General features: G+C 40.4%; 2 protein-coding genes across 6 annotated transcripts in view; one reads left to right on the plus strand and one right to left on the minus strand.

The window, feature by feature from the left end:
* The window catches only part of ndrg4 (NDRG family member 4), a 54,467-nt gene extending 42,685 nt beyond the window's left edge, over positions 1–11,782 (plus strand). For 3 of the 5 annotated variants that reach the window (XM_084059140.1, XM_084059142.1, XM_084059143.1), the window contains 8 exons: positions 788–891; positions 1,931–1,987; positions 4,413–4,464; positions 6,297–6,344; positions 6,612–6,647; positions 6,754–6,805; positions 7,162–7,200; positions 8,321–11,782. In XM_084059140.1, coding sequence (XP_083915266.1) covers positions 788–891; positions 1,931–1,987; positions 4,413–4,464; positions 6,297–6,344; positions 6,612–6,647; positions 6,754–6,805; positions 7,162–7,200; positions 8,321–8,475 — 543 coding nt within the window. In that variant the 3' untranslated portion in view covers positions 8,476–11,782. The remainder of the gene's footprint in view (positions 1–787; positions 892–1,930; positions 1,988–4,412; positions 4,465–6,296; positions 6,345–6,611; positions 6,648–6,753; positions 6,806–7,161; positions 7,201–8,320) is intronic. The other 2 variants (XM_084059141.1, XM_084059144.1) reach the window with 1 other exon arrangement.
* A 304-nt stretch (positions 11,783–12,086) lies between these two features.
* LOC311047161 (olfactomedin-4-like) lies at positions 12,087–16,016 on the minus strand. The gene is made up of 7 exons (XM_084059788.1): positions 15,926–16,016; positions 15,354–15,476; positions 14,562–14,771; positions 13,772–13,922; positions 13,399–13,620; positions 13,062–13,230; positions 12,087–12,800 (listed from the first exon to the last, which is right to left on the minus strand). The coding sequence occupies exons 1-7, from the start codon at positions 15,977–15,979 to the stop codon at positions 12,365–12,367; spliced, it is 1,365 nt and encodes a 454-aa protein (XP_083915914.1). The 5' UTR covers positions 15,980–16,016; the 3' UTR covers positions 12,087–12,364.
* Positions 16,017–19,229: the final 3,213 nt, after the last annotated feature.

Raw genomic sequence — 19,229 nt, forward strand, 5'->3', positions numbered from 1 at the left:
TTCAAATTCGGCACACGCGTCCCCAGGGAGTTGAGTGTACGGCATCGAGTCTGAAAGGTGGTTGTCCAGAACCGCTAGAAAAGGCTCTGGTCGTGGCCCAAATGAGCCAATTGATTGCCATGGCAACCCCAGCCTAAGCTTGATTTGGCAAATTCCCCACACTTGTCGAATTCCCCACACCTGCCACTTGATTACTTAGTCAGTCCATGTTCCACAGTCAGTTTGCACTCCTCAGACATTCTCCTCTAGACGTTTTACCACTGCACAAGGACTTTCCAGAACTGCAGATCCCCTATATGCCCATATACTGATAACATCAGGGATCTCCATATATGGGCATAAAAGAGACAAGGACAGACCGATATAAAGAGCTCCTTATATGGGCATAAAAGGGACACAGGCAGACAGACATATACAAAGATCTCCATATATGGGCAAAAAAAGAACACAGACAGACGGTACAACGGGTACTCTGTCAACGGGTATTCTTCTGCCCACACATACGTCATGTCCTAGTATGAGCGAATAGGGGAAAGGGATCAACGTCACGTGATGCCTTTGTTTGGCCCGCAAAACTGTCAGCTGTCCCGAATGCGGCCCAAACAAAGGTGCTTATTGGTGAAAAACCCGGATGTGTGTCTCAAAGAATAACCAGTATAGCATAACAGGGTGGGCATGCATTCCCTTTTTGCATCGTTCTCAACTTGCATCGTTCCCGAGTAGGGGTTCAAGTATTTATATTTCTAAACTGAGTATGTGTGTGCGTATGTTTGTGTATGTCCTGTAGGAGGAGCTAATGAGCAACACAGAGCTGGTGCAGAGCTACAGGCAACAGATCAACAACACCATCAACCAGTTTAATCTGCAGCTCTTCTGGAATATGTACAACAGGTAGAAAACAACTAAAATACAATACAAATACATGCAGTGATCTACTTCAGTGTAGCTGTGATTTAATATGGCGAGTTTATGTTCCTACTGGGTTCTTTAATCCTAATTTGGTGTCCCAAGTACACAGTAAAATCATTGGTGTTAAATTTAAGTCTGAGAGTGTGCAAATGTACTCTGAGATTTACAAATGGATGAATTATCACCACAATGAATGATTCTGTATACGTACAAACTCAAGAAGAGTCAAAAATAAACAACATATGTAGTAAGACTCCAAACTGTACATGAAAAATATTGATGGACTGATTGATTGAATACGTTATTAACACGTTGAAAACAGTGCGGCAAGTATAATTTAACAAGCTATGCTAAAAGGATAACGCAAAAAGCCCTGGGGGCTCAATACCAAAAGCGACAATAGGTATATTTACAGATAAGGAGGTGGAGACACCCTCAGCTTGCGACGTAGTGCGTTTGTTCGACTCTCTGGGGACAAGCTGGTGGGGGATAGAATTATCTAAGTCCACATAAGAGTAACTGAGAAGCAGAAGAGGGACAGTATGTAGCGATTCGAATGACGAGGACAGCAGATGACCACACATGACGTCCCAGCAGGTTACAAAGCATGCAGCGCATTGGTAGTGCAGTCAGTTAGAGCACTAATCACAAGCTGACACACAATGACGCAAGTTCCAATAAGGCTCCCGTCATGTCTCACATGTCTCTTCCCATCGCTCTATATCATCGCTGTCGAGCAGAAACCTTGTATGTCCATATATCAATTTATGTTATTTGTAATTTAATCCCGACTTTGTTATACAACAGTGTCACACGAAAGTAGACAGCAATTGCAGAGAACTTGTACTACAAGAACTTGTAGATCTGCTGTTTTTTGCTGTTTTTGTAATGTTTTATGTGGAAGTGAAAGTGGTTAAGTCTTTTTGTTGATTTTATTGATTACCAATGCAAAGTATTAACAAGAGCTTTTGCTTACTTACTTTATGTGTGAGGTGAATTTATTATCTCCTGTCCGTCTCAGCCGCAGGGACCTGGAGATGAACCGCAGTGGGACTGTTATCAACGCCAAGACATTAAAGTAAGTCCACACTAATGCCATGACAATTGAATTTGCAGCGGGATCAATAAAGGTCTATTTATCTACCGGTATCTATCGATCTACAGGCATAAATAAAATGTAAATTTTATGTATAACATATGTGGTAAATGGTGCATTTATATAGCACTGCCACTGAGCATTTCTCAAAGTGCTTTACAATGTGCATTACATTCCCATTCACACACATTCACAGACCGATGGCGGAGCCAACCATGCAAGGCAACAAACCCGGAACCTTCCGATTCCAAGACAGTTGCTCTAACTGAGCCACTGCCAACGCTCTTTACATATTTTCTTTTGGGACAGCGGCATCAATTTGGACATTTATTGGTATTGTTTCATTCACAGTCTAAAATATAGATTTCAGCCATAAGAAGGGACAGGGACACACATACAAAATATACATATTGATTGAAAATTTGTATTGTTACATCTTGAGTACATTGGCGTAAGATTCTTTGGTTTTGATTCCTCAACATTGTAGCAGCAATAGAGTACTGAAGTCCTGACGTCACTCGTTCATCCCCTGGGTTGAGGAAGTAATTTCTCTATGGAGAATAACGTTGGGTCATCTTAGAATCGTCTCATATAAGAATTGTGGTCCAAAAATAAACAAACTGTCCCGGGGCCGGCGATATTGTCAGGGAGGTGTCGCTGTATCGTTTATGATAGTCAGTCACTCATATTTGATAAAGTCTATTTCTGGCGAAAATGTAACTAATTTGGCCGCAGTAACATTAGCGTTTTCTCACCGTCAGTTGATGCTTCATATCCATATGAGTCAAACCGCCGGGGTCATTTGTTTATTTTTGGAACACAGTTCTTATTTGACGTGATATTAAACAAGTCTATGGAAATTCTGAATGGGGGAAATAAACAGCAACCCAGGTAGGATGAGTAAATTACCTCAGACTTCGGTGCTCTATAACAACAATTCCAAAGAAATAGATTAGTAACAATAGTACATTTGTCATAATAACACACTTTGAGGTGCTGTGTGCATCGTTCCTACTGTACTTAATTCTAAATGTTATCAATTTCTGCATGTGTCCACTGTGCAGGGTGTATTATCTATCTTTACATGTATATATGTGTATGCATGACCATTTACACAATAATATTTGTGTGTGCGGTCTTGATATGCAAAGTGCCATGTCGTAAATATGTATTAAAATTTTGTTTACATTATTTTTGAAAAGCTTGAAAAATATGACTTTAGACATTCTTTTAAGAAGGGGATGTGACAGTGTGCGTGGTACTGTATGTGTTTACATTTTTAGGTACTGTAGATGTCTGAGCAGGGCTATGTGTGATTGTCTGTCTGTAGATGCCTCTACAGCAGTTACACGTCTGTAACTCTACAAATGGAACAGGTCCATTTGGTTCCATTTGGACTCTCTCAGAGTTATAGTGGTCCTTGAAATTAAAGAGTTTGAGAACCTGTGCTGTTTCTAAAACATATTATTGTTCTTCTTCCTGTTCTGCTTGTCCATAAACCTGATTGTCTGGAGGAAGTAGTTATTTCATAGCCTGCTGCCCATGGCCTTGTGGCTGCCAAGCCACTTGCCAAATGGATGCATCTGAAACGGTCCATGGTTGTGATGGCTACTTAAACTTAAACAATACAATATATCTCTGTGTTTTGTGAATTGTCTACTGTATATTATGTGTATATTATACTTTTGTAAATTGTGTGCTGCCATTTTGGCCAGGACTCTTGAAAAAGGGATTCATCTCAGTGCATTTTCTTAACGGTATGTTACTTACTTGTACAGTGTACGGTAGCCTATAGTAAAATCTTTAGTTTGAATTTAACTCAGAGAGTGTTCAAATGGAACCAGATGGACCTATACACTTTCCAAGTTAAATTAACATGGCCTTTTCCTAGGTGGGTTTATAGAATTCACATCTGTCTGTCATGCGTATTTACTACTACTATACACTGCACCATACTGTCTCACAGGGTTTTTCTGTCGGTTAGGCTGTCTGAAATAATTCTCTCATTGACTACCTATTCCCTGTATAGGGAGTTATATGTAGAGGACTATATAATGATCCCCAAAATAAAAGAATAGAACAACTCTGCCACCACCGTTAATGACATCATTCCTGTCACGTTCCAGATGTCTGCATATTTCATTCAGCGCATGTTGGCAAATATGATTTGGTACATTGGTTGTACCCTGCTTTTCACATCGCATTGTGGGAGAAGATGAGCTCACTATATTGGGTATAATAATTATCAATATACTGTACATTTGGACACCACTACAAAATAATGTCTATGTTGTAGTCACGTGCACTATAAATTCAGAAGAAACGTTTTGCCATGCACGTGCACACTCTTGACATCAATGTGTTCATGGCTGCAGTACATTTCTGATCATTTGATGTTTGTCTGCAGGTGTCAAGTGATGCTGGTTGTTGGAGACAATGCCCCTGCTGAAGAGGGAGTGGTGAGTCAGCACTTTACTTTCTTAAGCTTTCTCAGTTCCTTTCTCTGGTTCTGCCCCCTCTTCTTCCTTCACAGTAAATTCCTCAATGTTAACCAATTAAGCCCTATTTCATACTTTAATTTATTTTCAAAAAGATCAAAAAGATGCTACACCAGCTTGAAAGTGGTTAACTGTGAATTAAATTGAATTAAACACTCAGGGTTTTAAGGTCAATACATGCTCCTTCCGAGTTCGGAGAAAAAAACCTCAGTTTCGGACGGGCTTTCCGAACTATTTGGGACAATCAGGACATCTGGGGTTGCAGGAGCATACAATTCTGATTTATGTCAAAATGAAGATATCTCCGTTTCCGGAACAAGTTTGGACGTCGGAAGGAGCATGCATTGCATTAGGCTTACAGTGTTCCTTTCCTTCCTTCCCTTTCAATATTTATTTCCTTTCAATCTTGTGTTCTACCCTCCTTTCCTCCATTCCTTCTCCCTGTCTCTCTGTCTCCCTGCATCCCTTCCTTGTTATTTGCATGCGTACGTTCTTTATACGAGTCATTTGAACCCTGGCTCTCTCTGTAGCCAACCATGCCTGTGTGTGTGTGTGTGTGTGTGTGTGTGTGTGTGTGTGTGTGTGTGTGTGTGTGTGTGTGTGTGTGTGTGTGTGTGTGTGTGTGTGTGTGTGTGTCTGTGTGTGTCTGTGTGTGTGTGTGTGTGTGTGTGTTTAACATGTGTGTGGATATAGCTGGAAGAGAGATTGGAATAAAGATACAGAAGAGAGAATGGTCCTCCTATAGCGGTTGTCACGGATGGAAATAGGACATTAATTTGGTTCCTATCCACTTATGTGAGACGCCTACATCAGTGTGCTATATTTGCTTGGGCTGCATATTGTATACCCATTATACTGCTCTGTATAGAATGAGGCTGAGCTGTAGGACTGGCACTGGCAGACAAACATGATGATGCTATTTCACTAGCCTGCTTGGCTGTTTAGCATCTGGTCGTAGTGTCAGGGTTAGGGTCAAATATCATATCGTAGCTGCCTGTCGGGTAGAAACCTTGTATCTCCAAAGCTAGTACTTTTCAAGAAATGGATCCAATCTAGTTATTATTTTGTCACAAGAGACATTTTGTCAACACATCTCTTGTTAATACTTTTCATTGCTTCAACATTTATAAAACCCAGACACACTTAACCACTTTCTTTACTTTCAATATTTTTTTACATAGCAAGAATAGCAGAAAAATATACCTCTTCGGGAGGATTCAAGTCCTGCATCACCCTGTCAGGGACAGGGTTTATTTCACAATAATGGCTCACTGTTCATCATCCTTTATACATACACCATCGTACGAAAAAGTACCTCTGTCAAAGAAGGGGAAATTATCATAGAGCTGTATATTTAGAGCACCTACTGTACAGTATTTGTATTGATCCATTATATCAGCACCATCAGCTGTTGTTAAATCTTTCTTTCTACATAATAATAATAATAACAACACCTGTCCATTGTGTATTCAGACTGCAGCGTTGTGCTTGTTAACTGGAGTGACTCATCTCTGCAGCATACTGCAGTACTATCTGGGTCACACTCCGCCTCTGCACACACACGCACGCATGCACACATGTGTGAGCGCGCGCACACACACACACACACACACACACACACACACGTATGTACACAACCACATGTATGTACTGTACGCACACACACGTATGTACACACGCACGCACGCACGCACGCACGCACGCACGCACGCACGCACGCACGCACGCACGCACGCACGCACGCACATACTGGCTGGAGCCATCAATTTAGAGCTGCTGTCATTGTCTTGCAGGTGGAGTGCAATTCCAAACTGGACCCAACCAACACCACCTTCCTCAAGGTACTGTACTGTATGTGTTTATTACCCTGTCTCTGTTAATCCTCCACTTTATTGACAAGCTAGCTCAAGGTTTCATCTACAACTGTGCAACAAACGAATGAAGAAAGCAAACAGATTTGCATAGAGTAAAATAAAATAATGCAACAAGTTTAATAAACAAATGTCACAGATTATTAAAAGGTCCTGCTATAAAAGATATTTCAAGAGATTTAAAAGATGTTATTGATGATTATGTTCCCATTGCTTGTTTTTGTTCTTTCCTGTCAGATGGCTGACTCTGGTGGACTGCCCCAGCTCACACAGGTAAGGCTTCTGGGAGACAAAAGCTGTCACTCTTGAAAGGGTTCATCTGTAATCATATTTGAAATAAGAAGAGTAATAGAATAAAACAATGCGTGTTGCTTCACAGCCTGGAAAACTGACTGAAGCCTTCAAGTACTTCCTCCAGGGGATGGGCTACAGTAAGTATTAAAAAAATACTAAAATATGACTGACTGAATGAATGAGTGAGTGAGTGAGTGAGTGAGTGAGTGAGTGAGTGAGTGAGTGAGTGAGTGAGTGAGTGAGTGAGTGAGTGAGTGAGTGAGTGAGTGAGTGAGTGAGTGAGTGAGTGAGTGAGTGAGTGAGTGAGTGAGTGAGTGAGTGAGTGAGTGAGTGAGTGAGTGCCTGCGTGCGTGAGACATGTACTGTGTGGTGTTAATCTCACCCTGTGTATTAATAATGTACTGTGTGGTGTTAATCTCACCCTGTGTATTAATAATGTACTGTGTGTGGTGTTAATCTCACCCTGTGTATTTCCCCCGCCCTGTTCTATCAGTTCCTTATGTGAAGGATCGGAGAATGAGTGGAGGGCCAGGTATTTCCTCCTTCCTGTTCACCTCTGACCTCTTATTGCTGCCCTGCTCTGATGACATCAGCATTTTGAATGCATTATAATTACTTTTTTTTAACGATTTGTTTTATTATAGCCTTTTGAACTTTAATTTTGTTTATCATTTCCAGTTTTTCTTTATCTCAATGATATGAACTTGCCTTATATATTTTTGCATTTTTCCTTGAGAAATATACAAACCTTAACCCCCCCCCCCCCCCCCATCCCTGCCACATTTGCATTTCTGATATCGCTCTTTGCATGGCATTCAGTTACAATAGCTCTAGTCGTACACTAAAACATAGTTTCAAGAAAAGCACCCCTTTGTCCTGACTAGAAACAAAGGAATATCTTCCATCTTCAACTTCAAGAAAGGGATTAATTTTTTTGTTTATGCATTAACTCCAGGGATTAAAGCAGTGAGAATAAGTAAATAGATTATAGTCTGGGTACAGAATACAGCTTCTCTAATTGTATTCCGTCATGCAAGTAAGAATAATTACACAAAATAGTGAGTGTAAGCCAAAAAACTTAAATATATTCTGTGATGAAACCTATTTTCTATTCAAGCTATGTGACAGACACAGACCATTGCATGGTGCTGCTGGAGCAGATAGGGTGAATGTACAGTATGAATGTGTCCCTATAGACACATTTGAAAGCTTTAACAAAAGTATCTTAAACGTCCTCTCATATTCTGGAATGTGGTTTGAGACGATCAGTTGCCTTTTGTCACCAGTTGTTCATGAAGCTGCTCTAATGCTTAATTTATGCTCTGTCGTACGACGGAGTCGCTTGCCAAAGGTAGCAGATCTACAAGCTCACAATGAGCTGCGATGATCTGCTATTTATGCTGCCTGCACGCAGCACGACTCCACGTTATGACAAAGTATACATCGAGCTTAAGAGATGTTCTTAAGTTACACGCATTGGCATGAGCTCCCCATCTCTTCCTTGCATCAAGGCGACGATGCACGCAAAATAAATTACACATATGTAATTCCCTGAATTTTCTCTCTTGTTCTCTCTTTCTCTACCTCTCTTCCCCTTCCCCTTTACATTATTCGTCTCTTTCTCTCCGTTTCCCGCACTCTCTCCATCCCAGTGCCCTCTGCCAGCATGACCCGTCTGGCGCGCTCCAGGACAGCCTCGCTGACCAGCGCCAGCTCCGTGGACGGCAACCGCTCCCGCACCTGCACCCACTCCGACAGCACAGAGGGAGTGGGCCAGGTCACCCACACCATGGAGGTGTCCTGCTGAGAAGTCAGCCAACCATATAGAGGGAAGGACGGAGGGAGGTAAAGATAGAGGGGCGGTGTGAGGAGAGAAGGGATTAGGGCACGTGAACGACAGCAGCAGGGAGAGAAGGGGGCGGATGAGAGAAGATGGGAGATGGAGGAATTAAAGGTTGTGAGAGAGAATGTCTTGGAGGTAGTGACAACAATGAGTATGATGGGGGAAACACAACACTGTCTCTTTTTGTTTATACGTTGGCCTGTCCAGGTTCTCAAAGGCCCGTAGTGTCTGATGGCTTATGGCGCTCTCTTCCCTCCTCCACTGTAATATAACATAATGTATTGCTACTAACCCCCCCCCCCCCACCACCCTCCGCGCCCCCGTACCCGTATCCCGTACCCCGTTAACACCTTGAAACATCCACCCTCTCCCTTGATGTACACTGAAGGCCTAGCCAACGCTTTGCTTCTTTTCTTCTCGAAGTGTCATATTTGTGTTTGCTTATTGTATCAAACTCCCTTTCCTGCCCTCCCCTAAAGAAATACATATACTGTATTAAGCCCCAACTCTGTCTCAGCTACCCACAGAAAAATGTGTACCAGTAATTGTGAAAGATGTGTGCAATTACTTTAATGCGATTTTTACACAGTACGAGTATGAAAATGAGTCATGTGTTAAGAAGGTGAAAGAAAGGCAATGGTCAACAGTGAAAAAATCAACAGTGAATTGGAGGGGGTGCCAAAAAAAAAAGTATTTTAATTTTCCAAACGGTTTCTTTTCATCTCTGTATGTAAGTGTAAGTATCTCTTTCCGTGTCAGTGAGTATGTGAGTGAAATACCAAGTGTCTTGTCACTTTTTGGTTATGGGACACAAGTGGGGGGCATGTCCAGGACTATAGACAGACAGCAGTACACAGTGTTCCATATAGTGGAGTACAACTGCACAGGATTGGTCAGTGAGACTATTTTGCCAATCAACATGCTGTACACCCCTATAATTAAAAATCACATAATATTGTCTTCCATGTGAAGACAATCCTATGAAGATTCACAACATCCCAGAAAATATGTATACAGTATACTGTAAACAAGCTAGACAAGTTGGAGAAGAAATAGTTCAGGATGAAAAAGCCAATGTTGGGGGGATTCATCTTAAATTCATTAGTACCATGAATGCAGCCAAACACCGTAAGTGGTTCTGACCGTTGTCGGTTCTTTGTGGTCTCTTACATGACAATCACACTCTGACCCAAACCAAACCAGACCAGGGGGGCCGAGGCAGAACCAGACCCACACTGGCACCAGATTATGTTTTTTTCCGGGCAGACACCAGAGGTGGGATCATAGATGGCCCACTCTACTCTTCTATTACTGCATCCAGCCCCACATGATTGAAATACCAAAGCTGCGCACACATACAGTACATCCTGTACATGTGCACACACTGCACACTACACTACCCTCTCACACATGCACACAGGCTTTTGTAAGGGAATTGAGCCAAAGGATATAGGACAAACTATAATTCCCCTTAAATCATTCCTCACACTTACGCAGATGTGTGTAGTGTGGCAACAACGTGGCAATCAGAATCTTAACAGTGCCATAACAATAGGTTGTCCAATCCCAGATTACATGGGGAATGGAACATACATGCAGTATTCATCAGCTATTTGTAGAATGATTTGCTGTGTACCGTTATCTGCAGTAGTGCTGGACAGCTTTTATTAATATTCATATTAGGGATCCACAGGTCTCCTCCCCAGCAGTTTGCTAGTAGTATTGTAAAGTAGTTCCAGTTTAACAGATATTCCCTGGCTGCTTTTCTATTTATTTTTAGAATGTCCACCATTCCATCTACTGAGATGGAATGGTCGTAGCTTCCACTGCTAACGGTGCGCTTTCCTGAGGTGGCCTGTAAGAGACGGGGCTTATTTGGAGCCATTTGGGCACCAAGCTCAGAATGTAGGGCAACTCCCACCCCCCACAAAATAGACCCCTCCCACAAAACCATATGGTGCCCCGCCTCTCACAGCCACACCCAGTCGCACCCTAAAGGGCTATCAGCTGAAGTCACTTTTATGTTCTTTGTGGTAGTTGTGTTCCCGTGCACTAGGGGGCCCTAAGACAGTTTATCAAAGGCAAATTCTAAAAGACAGTGCTACTGTATGATGGAGAGAGATTCTGAACACCAAATGAAGATGAGTCATATAAATGAATGACGAATGTTCACTTGCGGTGATAGTAATGGGAGTAATGTGAATTTGCTGATGGTTAAGAGATTAACGGCTGTTTTGTGTGATATTTTAGAAATCGAATAAAGTTTTGGAAAACCACCCTGGAAGTGTGTAAAATAATGGTGGAGATAGATATAAGGATAGAGTTTAAGAGGATATTTTATGAAGTTAGGACAAATATCTCTGACTACTAAATTAATTGAATGCACCCCAAACACCAATTGTTTTGAATAATGTTTAATTTATACGTGGCTGCATGCCAGTGTCGTGCGCAACCATGACGCGTTGTGAGCTTGTAGATCAGTTATTTCTGGCGCACAACATCAACGTGCAACCAAGTATAATATCAGGCTTTATTATGAATATCATTGAGCATCATTGTTGTGTTTTTCTAGGCCCTTCGCTGGGCCATTTTGGTTTCCTCATACAACATTCCTACCTGTACTGCCAGGGGGGGCTCCTGAATGTATTTTGTCCCTTTGAAGTGCTGTACGGTAATGTCAATGTGTCCAGTATCTCCTCTGATCTCCTCACAAACATCTGGCGCCCAGAATTTGTATCTTTTGAACCATAACCAAGATTTTCCCTGGCTGTTGTCAAGGTCTATTCAATTCCACAGTTGACACATAAACACAAATGGGTTGTGGGTTGAAATGGAACTAGTTTTCTAGAATTCTGCTCCCAGTATTAGTTCAGAGTCCGAAAACCTTTGCATTGTTGTCAAGGAAACTCCATTGCTTTTTGTCATTGCTATCTGAACACTGACAAATTACAGACCATTATCCTCCTTGCACTTGTAGATACTTTCTATTTGTAGAGCAGGTTACCCAAACTGAGCACTCTAACACAATTGTTACAAACATTGTCCCCTTGCGTTTCTCTTTTTATATAGCAACGATAGGGACATCATATTGGTATAATTATATTGTTTCATGTGTACTATTATTATTCTTACTGCGAGCATTCTTATTGATTTGTATTGAGCAATAAGTTCTGTTTATTTTCTTCTTTGGATTGTTTGATATTGTGAGTCTTCCCTTGAGCTTGTTTCTATTCACAAAGATAGAAGGACACTTACCTGCTTTGTCGTCATTCAGATGTGTACTGTAAAGTTTAAATATATTATAAATACATACAGTATATAAAGTAAGCTGTGTCTGTCCATGTACTGAACAAGTAATGAATAAAAAATAAAGACTTTAAGTCAAACGTCTGAGAATTTTCACACTTATGTCGTCACCCATATACAGTACACCCTTTCTACATGGTAAATGTGTGGATATTACATGAAAGCCACCTGTTATGAATAATAACACAAATCCCACTAATATGGAGAAAATCAGATTTTTTATTTTTCATTTAGCTTTTTAGACAAGATATACATTTTTAATAATACATTTTTGATAACATACATCAGAAAAACATTTTATGGTTATTTATTTTATGCACAGTGGTGGACAGTAACGAAGTACAGTACATTTATTTGAGTTTGTACTGTACTGTAGCCTACATTTTCCATATTATATCCATATTTTACTTGAGTCATTTGTATTTTTTTGAATTTGACTCAAGTACTGGAGTTAAGTTCTTTGTCCACTACTGGGTATGCATACAGTGGCCTATGTTTGAATATACGTAGATGCCTGCAACAGTGTACTGGTGTGGTAAATATCCAGTCACTCAAACTCTACCTGGTAGGACACCATCTTCCCATCACTGTAAACATACAACATGTGGTCCACAGGACTGTAGTTGAGGGACATTATGTTGGCTGACATTTTCTGGATGTATATGCCAACATCATACCTCTCAACTCCTGTTGTGGTGTCAAAAGCGTAGAAGATCTCCTCAGTGGTAGCGTTCACGTACCGCGTGGCGTAGAGCATGCCACATGCCACAAATGTGTTAGTAACCGCTTGCTTGTAGAGTGAGGTATGCCAGGTTTGCCCAAGCGTCGGCTGGTTACCCGGCTCTACCTTAGACACCACCAGGTTGCCAAAGTTCTCAGAGGTGGTGTAGATTACCCAGACACCACTCTCATCTGTTGCCAGGTCCAGGTCTGTGTATGGGTAGCATTGACCAATGTGGCAATAGTTACTCTTCGAGTTAAACCTACGAGAGAGCGAGAGAGAGAGAGAGAGAGAGAGAGAGAAAGAGAGAGATGAGGTAAAGTTAAGGAAATGGAACCATTAGTACTGTACATTCAAGACCCCTGTTCATTTCTGACTGGGAACTGTAAGAGTGTAAAGTGGTTCTAATGAATGTCTTATACATTTTGAGAAATTATTTGTCAGAATTGATCCAACCTCATCACAGATATGCTAATAAAGCCAAGTTGAAATAAATAAATAAATAAGAGGGAATATTTTTTACCTGGTGCCTTTGGGCAGTTGTTCAGAGGTAATACTAAGGTCTGGGAGGTTGAATCTGCAAATAGCATCTTTGTTATAACAGCCATAGTACAGTGCCTCTCCATAGAGCACAACATTTGGGCCTTGGATGGTGTTGGTGGTGGGGTTGGAGGGGGAAATTTGTACATTGCCTGTAGGAAGAAATACAAGAAACATACAGTAATATTACATGATACATTTACTATAAAGAAATTAACCACTGAAGCCCTATTCAAAATGTTGAAAAGCAGATCTACAAACTCATGTGTCGAATCATGACTTTTTGAAAAAAGATTTATGAAACATAAAGGTAGTTATACCTGGACGACTCGCTCCAACAATCAGGCCACTCAGACTGGAGTAGCGGCGTACATAATGAGCAAACGCATGGCTGGATGTCAACATCACCAGCCAATACCAGCTCTCCTTTCCTGCTTCAGGTTTAGGATCGCGACCCCAGGCCCCATACGTGTACGACGTTGATGCTGGGGTGTTGACCCTGGGCCCAGTGACATAAACCATACGTCCAAGAGGGCAGTTACCTGAGCACAGAGTGGGAAAAGAATGATTGGAATGGTGAGGAGAGGGGAGGGAAGGGGAAGGGCAGCATTCAGCATTCAGCCAAAACTGCAGCTCTGAAGAAGTGAATGAAGTTTTTGTGTCACGTCTTGTAAAATGTAGCCTAGGACATACCTTGCGGAGGCTGAGTGGGCTGGGCTGTGGGATGTCCATTTCTACACTGGTCCAGGTCTCTCTTCAGACGAGTATTGGCTTGCTCTTTCTTCACAACCTGCATGCTGTCATAGGTTTGCAGATCTCGCATCTCCTCTTTCATTTCCTGCAGCTATAAAACAGCAGGGCGTTTTTTGAGTGTGAAATATGACATTTGTGATTTTTGTGGAATTCAAAATGTTTATGTGGAAAACCTTCCACAACCTTCCTTCCTTCCAAAAATATTCCAAAAGTCTTTTTATGACATTAGATACAGACATCATGATGTTTTTTTTTTTCTTGCAACATATATTGATTGAGTCGACTAATTGTGTGAAATTACCATACCATAAGCTACTACACCATATGGCCAGACTAATATCACATCATATTAGTCTGGAACTTTGGTGTGGAAGATTCATTTCCAAGGGGAGCTTACAAACAGATTGAAAGTGAAACATCACAGCAAAAAATGCCCACTTTGAATAGGGGGCTTTGATTGGTCACGCACAACTCTGGGGTGAGCAAAATATATTTCAAACCGAGGAGTGCCAGACCCATCTGCCCAGGGCTATTTTTCCCCTCATACAACGAGAGCAAGCGGATGTTTCTCAGACCTTGACATGAAGTGCATTTATTGAAATTAATAATAATGATTTATTTTTCATCATTATGAATGAAACTATGAGGACACTGAATTGTACCTTTGTGGAGGTTGTTGTACATGTATATCTTCAATAGCATGGTCTTTTGGTAGGGTTTGTAAATCTACCTTATGCTCAGTGTCAGCTGAGGACCCCACTGTGGTGTAATTGAGCTTCTGGATGAACTTTAAGATCTCTGCCTGTTCATTCTCGATGACCTGCAAGGTGATGGCTCCGTACAGATCCCCATCATCCTCCTTCTCCAGCTCTGCCACCATTGTCTCCAGCTGGGGCATACGATTCTCCAGGGCAATTAAAAGAATATCTATATCCTGGATCTGGAAAAGGCAGAGAAATGATTTTTTCTTTCCACCATTATTTATTATCTTTTGATTGATTGATTAAATACTTTATTAGTCAGAAATGTAAGCAGCACGGAGGTACAGTACAACATTTGGGCTAAAAGGATAACACAAAAAAGTCCTAGGGACTTTTTCCCATTATGGTCCTATGTATTGAATTAATCAACAGAGGATAGAATATTGACACATTAATACATGTCATCAACAAATACAAATAGGAGAAAAAGAAAAAATGGAAAACGTCAGAAAACTTGTAGCCATCATTCTTGATCTTTGACACCAAATAAAAAATGATGTTGCACTGTACTGTGTAAGTAAGTAATGCCATCCAAACTCATGATCTGGTTTTCAAATTAAACATGTACGTACATGCAAATTCACAGACATTTGAATATGGTTTCAGGTTTAGGGCTGTAGAGGTGTGATTTTATTTTATTATAGCTCTTTAAATATGTGTTTATGAATTAATAAGTGTTGGTTGTTGGGGACAAAGAATAACCCAAAAATTTTAAAAAAAATCCAAATGAGCTTGTAAAGCATTCCTGGTTAAACCCTTACCGTCTGTTGTGTGTAATTCTCATTGCATTTAGAGGCACTGTCCTCCACAGTCATCAACTTATCATGAGGAAAAGGCTTCTCCAAATTCTTTAAATCGCAAACACAATCAGGAGAAGACGCACCCTATGGAATATCATACAAGTACAGATTCAACACTGTTTGCTCAAACAATATTGTGCACATGGTGTTTATTGATTGACAAATGGAAATATCTTACCTACTGTATATATATTTTAAGAGTTTAGAGAACCCTGCATTATTCTTTATTACTATATTACATAGCTACCATTGTTATCAAAATATGATTTGGTCTTACTCCATAAGCTGTAGGTGAAACTTCAATTTGCAGATCATATATTTTCACCAACTGCATGTACTGTATAATACACCACAAATATAACAAACTAATATTTAAGTTTGCAGTGCTATTTATTTCAGCAGATAATTATGTTCCCAAAGACAGCAGGTAAACTTGTCCTCATCCGGTCACTGAATGTCTGTTAATATATTATACAATAATGTATATTTGTGACAACAAGTGAATAAAGCCCATCCTATTTGTTGTTTCTTACCTGGTGGGAAATGATAAGCAGAGACAAAAGTTGAAGTAGCATTGCGAGCTTCATGGTGGATCAGAGAACAGAGCAAAAATGACACTTCCCCTGAGAACATTTAGAATAAGACCACATGTTGTCAGTATCAGCAACCTCTATATTCTGAACACTCCCTCCTCTGTGATCAAGTTCAAGTTCCTCTTTATTGCCATTCACACGAGAGATGTAGCCGATACAGCAGAACGAAACTAGAAGTGCTCCTCAGAGCACAGGTCAGGTATAGGTTATTTGGGGCCAGCAATGTTGATGGAATATGAAGAATTGGACAGATCCATCTTGATCACATGACTATAGAGATACTGTGTACCGATTCACGTGATGTTTGAAAAAATCTGTATGAGTAATATCAAAAAAGTTGTTTTGCAAAAATTGGCCTCCTGGTGGCGCTATAATAGGGCAATGTAAAAAGGGTGGCATTGTTCCTCAATGTAGTGTGAATGTACGTACAAGGTTTCACCACAATCGGACGCTGTGTTCATGATTTGAGGCATTTTGTTTAAAACGGGCCACTGGGCCCTTGCAAACTTTGGAGGCCAATCTTCGCCAGTCAGGATGGAATATGAAACATCTGAATGATGCGTTTCCTTGAATGACTATAGAGATACTGTGTACCGATTTGTGTGATGTTTGGACAAAATCTGTAGGAATACACTGTCAAAACGTTTATTTTGCAAAAATGGGTATTTCCATTTTCAATACTTTATACTTCACTACATCTCAGAGCCAAATATTATACTGTTTTACTCCACTACAATTATTTGACAGCTTTAGTTACTAGTTAGATTGGATTATTAACACAAAACATGCATTGACCACTTGAACCCTATTTTATACTTGAGCTATTTGAAAATAGCAGATCTACAAGCTCACAAACAAACATAACCAACCGTTGCAATACAACGTGTGATGAGCTTGTAGATCTTCTGAAAAGGTCTGACACATTTTCATAACATTTTATTACTTTTATTTTGGTACTGTATAAGTATATAGGTATATTTTTGATGCCAGTACTTTTGTACTTTTACGCAAGTCTAATTTTGAATACAGCAACCTAATTCTACTACTTCTTCCATCACTGCTGCACTTACAGTAGGACAACTGGACATGCTTGAGGTGCCAGTGGACCAGAGAACAATTCTAAAGAAAAAAAGGTTCTGCACAATTTGATCCATGCAACTATTTTTTTTAGATAAAAATAGGCCAAGTTTTAGTTCCACAGACATCCATCAAGTTAAGAGAGTCTTCAATTCAATATATACCTAATGAATTGTGTGTTAAATTGATCATTGTTAAACTGATTTATGCAGGAGCCATTGGCAAGGTATTTTCCACTACTGGTATTCTGCTTCATGCAACTTATTTGGGTTTTGGGCTGTTTTATGGTTTTCATTATTATTTTTGACTGTACATACATTTTGTCAAAGGGAGTTGTCTTAAAATGACCTATTGACCTTCATAAGTAATCGTAAGAGATTGCGATGGTACGTTAATTTATTATGCTGAGATGTAAATAAACATGATAGAGGAACCCCAAATGGGGAATAAGAGCAGGAGATTCTGTGTGGCTTGCTGATATTAGCATATTGCAGCATAGTGTGGTCAGAATTGAAACTGACCACACAGCAATCGGGAATCCCAGTGTTTGGCTATGTACTACATCTATGTAAGTACAAATTTGGTCAGTTGCAACACCATTTACTGAACATAGCCTATACCCCCCCCCCCCCCACAAACAAAATGGAAAACTAAGCTCTCATATTTCTATAAATTACATTTATACGTGTCCTCTCTTTGTTCTTGTACATGAAGAATTCTTACCGAATATGCAATGTTTCAAATGAACCCTAACATGGGAGCAAGTGTAACGGTGAGGGATTCGTACCGTACTTAGTACTATTACTATAATAATTCTTAGTTGACTAATAGTCATGCAGTATGACTTCATCAACTTATTGATTAGGTGATTCAATCAACAAATATATAAAATTGTGTTTGCCACATTCAATCATGCAAAGATGGTGACTGAACATTCTAATGTTGATTTCACAATAACTAGACTGGTAGAATTTAAGAATCATATCTTGAATTTACAAGAGATGTGTTCATAATTTAGAAAGAACTAATACAAAAAACAACTAATCGAAAAACAAAGTCTTGGTAGGCTAAGACCAAACAAACCAATGTATCGATAATGTTCATTTAACTCTGTCATATTGTCATAAAAACTCATGTAATCCAAAATATGATAAATATGTCACAATCTGCCCCTGTTCTGGCTGCCCTGTCATGTGCTACTGTTGCCCTGGTGTGACTCTGCTCCTGCTCACCCCCTCCCCTCTCGGCCTGATTGTGAGACTGGTTCCACCTGGGGTCCCCAGAAGTAGTTTGACAGGTACATGGGTGTCTTTGTGGTGTAGTGTATCTTGTAGACCAGGCCCATTGCAAGTTGCTGTACTCTGTCCTCTACCCTGAGCCATCCCACCCCAGCAAAGTGAGCAGGGGTTAAATGAGTCGTAGGTGTGAGGCCAATCAGTAGCCTGATCAGTTTGTTTTGGGGTGTCTGGAGCCTTGTTTTTAAGGCCTTTGTAGTGCTATGGTACCATGATGTGCATGCATAGTCGAAGTGACATTGGATGAGTGCTCCTGCTAGAGTCCTCAATGTATTCTTACTGATCAGTGAGATTTGTACAAAAATCTTGTTCTTTTATTGACTTCTTTGATTACTTTAGTTGCCATTTTTTTCACTTGAAAGATTTGCCTCTGAAATTCAACCCAGGTAGGTAATTTCCTCTTTTCTAGTGATCACATTGTCACCCACTTCTACTGTGAAGCCGTCAGCCTTGCGAAGGTTTATATTGTACCCAAAGAGAATGTGTTTGTTTGAGTTGCTTGTTCGTCGTCGATGTTTCCCGTGAGTTTGTTCTAGTTATAAGTTACAGTTTTGATCCCTCTGTGACAGTGTACTTTTGTTACCTGTTTTACCACAAAATCAAAGGCCCCCCCAGTGGCATAATTTCACGCACAACCTGTGTGCAGACATTTTTCTGGTCTAATTCGGGTCTAATTCGTTCTAATTCGGGTCTAATTCGGTTCTATTTGACCAATATAAATCAACATTTTTTCTTTAAATACACAAAAATTAAATACACAATTCTCACAGGGCCCTGCAGGCTGCGGGCCGTGGAACACAAGTTCCACTAAGTTCCACGGTTAATGCGGCCCTGGTTCCTGCATCATGGGTCCTTACTCTGAGTCGTATCCT

This window comes from Gymnoscopelus microlampas (assembly GCF_963454915.1).
Source record: "Gymnoscopelus microlampas genome assembly, chromosome: 6".
In the NCBI taxonomy this organism is placed as follows: domain Eukaryota; kingdom Metazoa; phylum Chordata; class Actinopteri; order Myctophiformes; family Myctophidae; genus Gymnoscopelus; species Gymnoscopelus microlampas.

Bases quoted from the DNA above. Each gene is read 5' to 3' on its own strand.
- LOC311047161 (XM_084059788.1), bottom strand. From the start codon at position 15,979: ATGAAGCTCGCAATGCTACTTCAACTTTTGTCTCTGCTTATCATTTCC. The intron at 15,477-15,925 runs GTAAGAAACAAC...GATATTCCATAG, and splicing joins TGCTTATCATTTCCCACCAG to GGTGCGTCTTCTCCTGATTG. The intron at 12,801-13,061 runs GTAAAAAATATT...GCTCTCTCGTAG, and splicing joins CAACTGCCCAAAGGCACCAG to GTTTAACTCGAAGAGTAACT.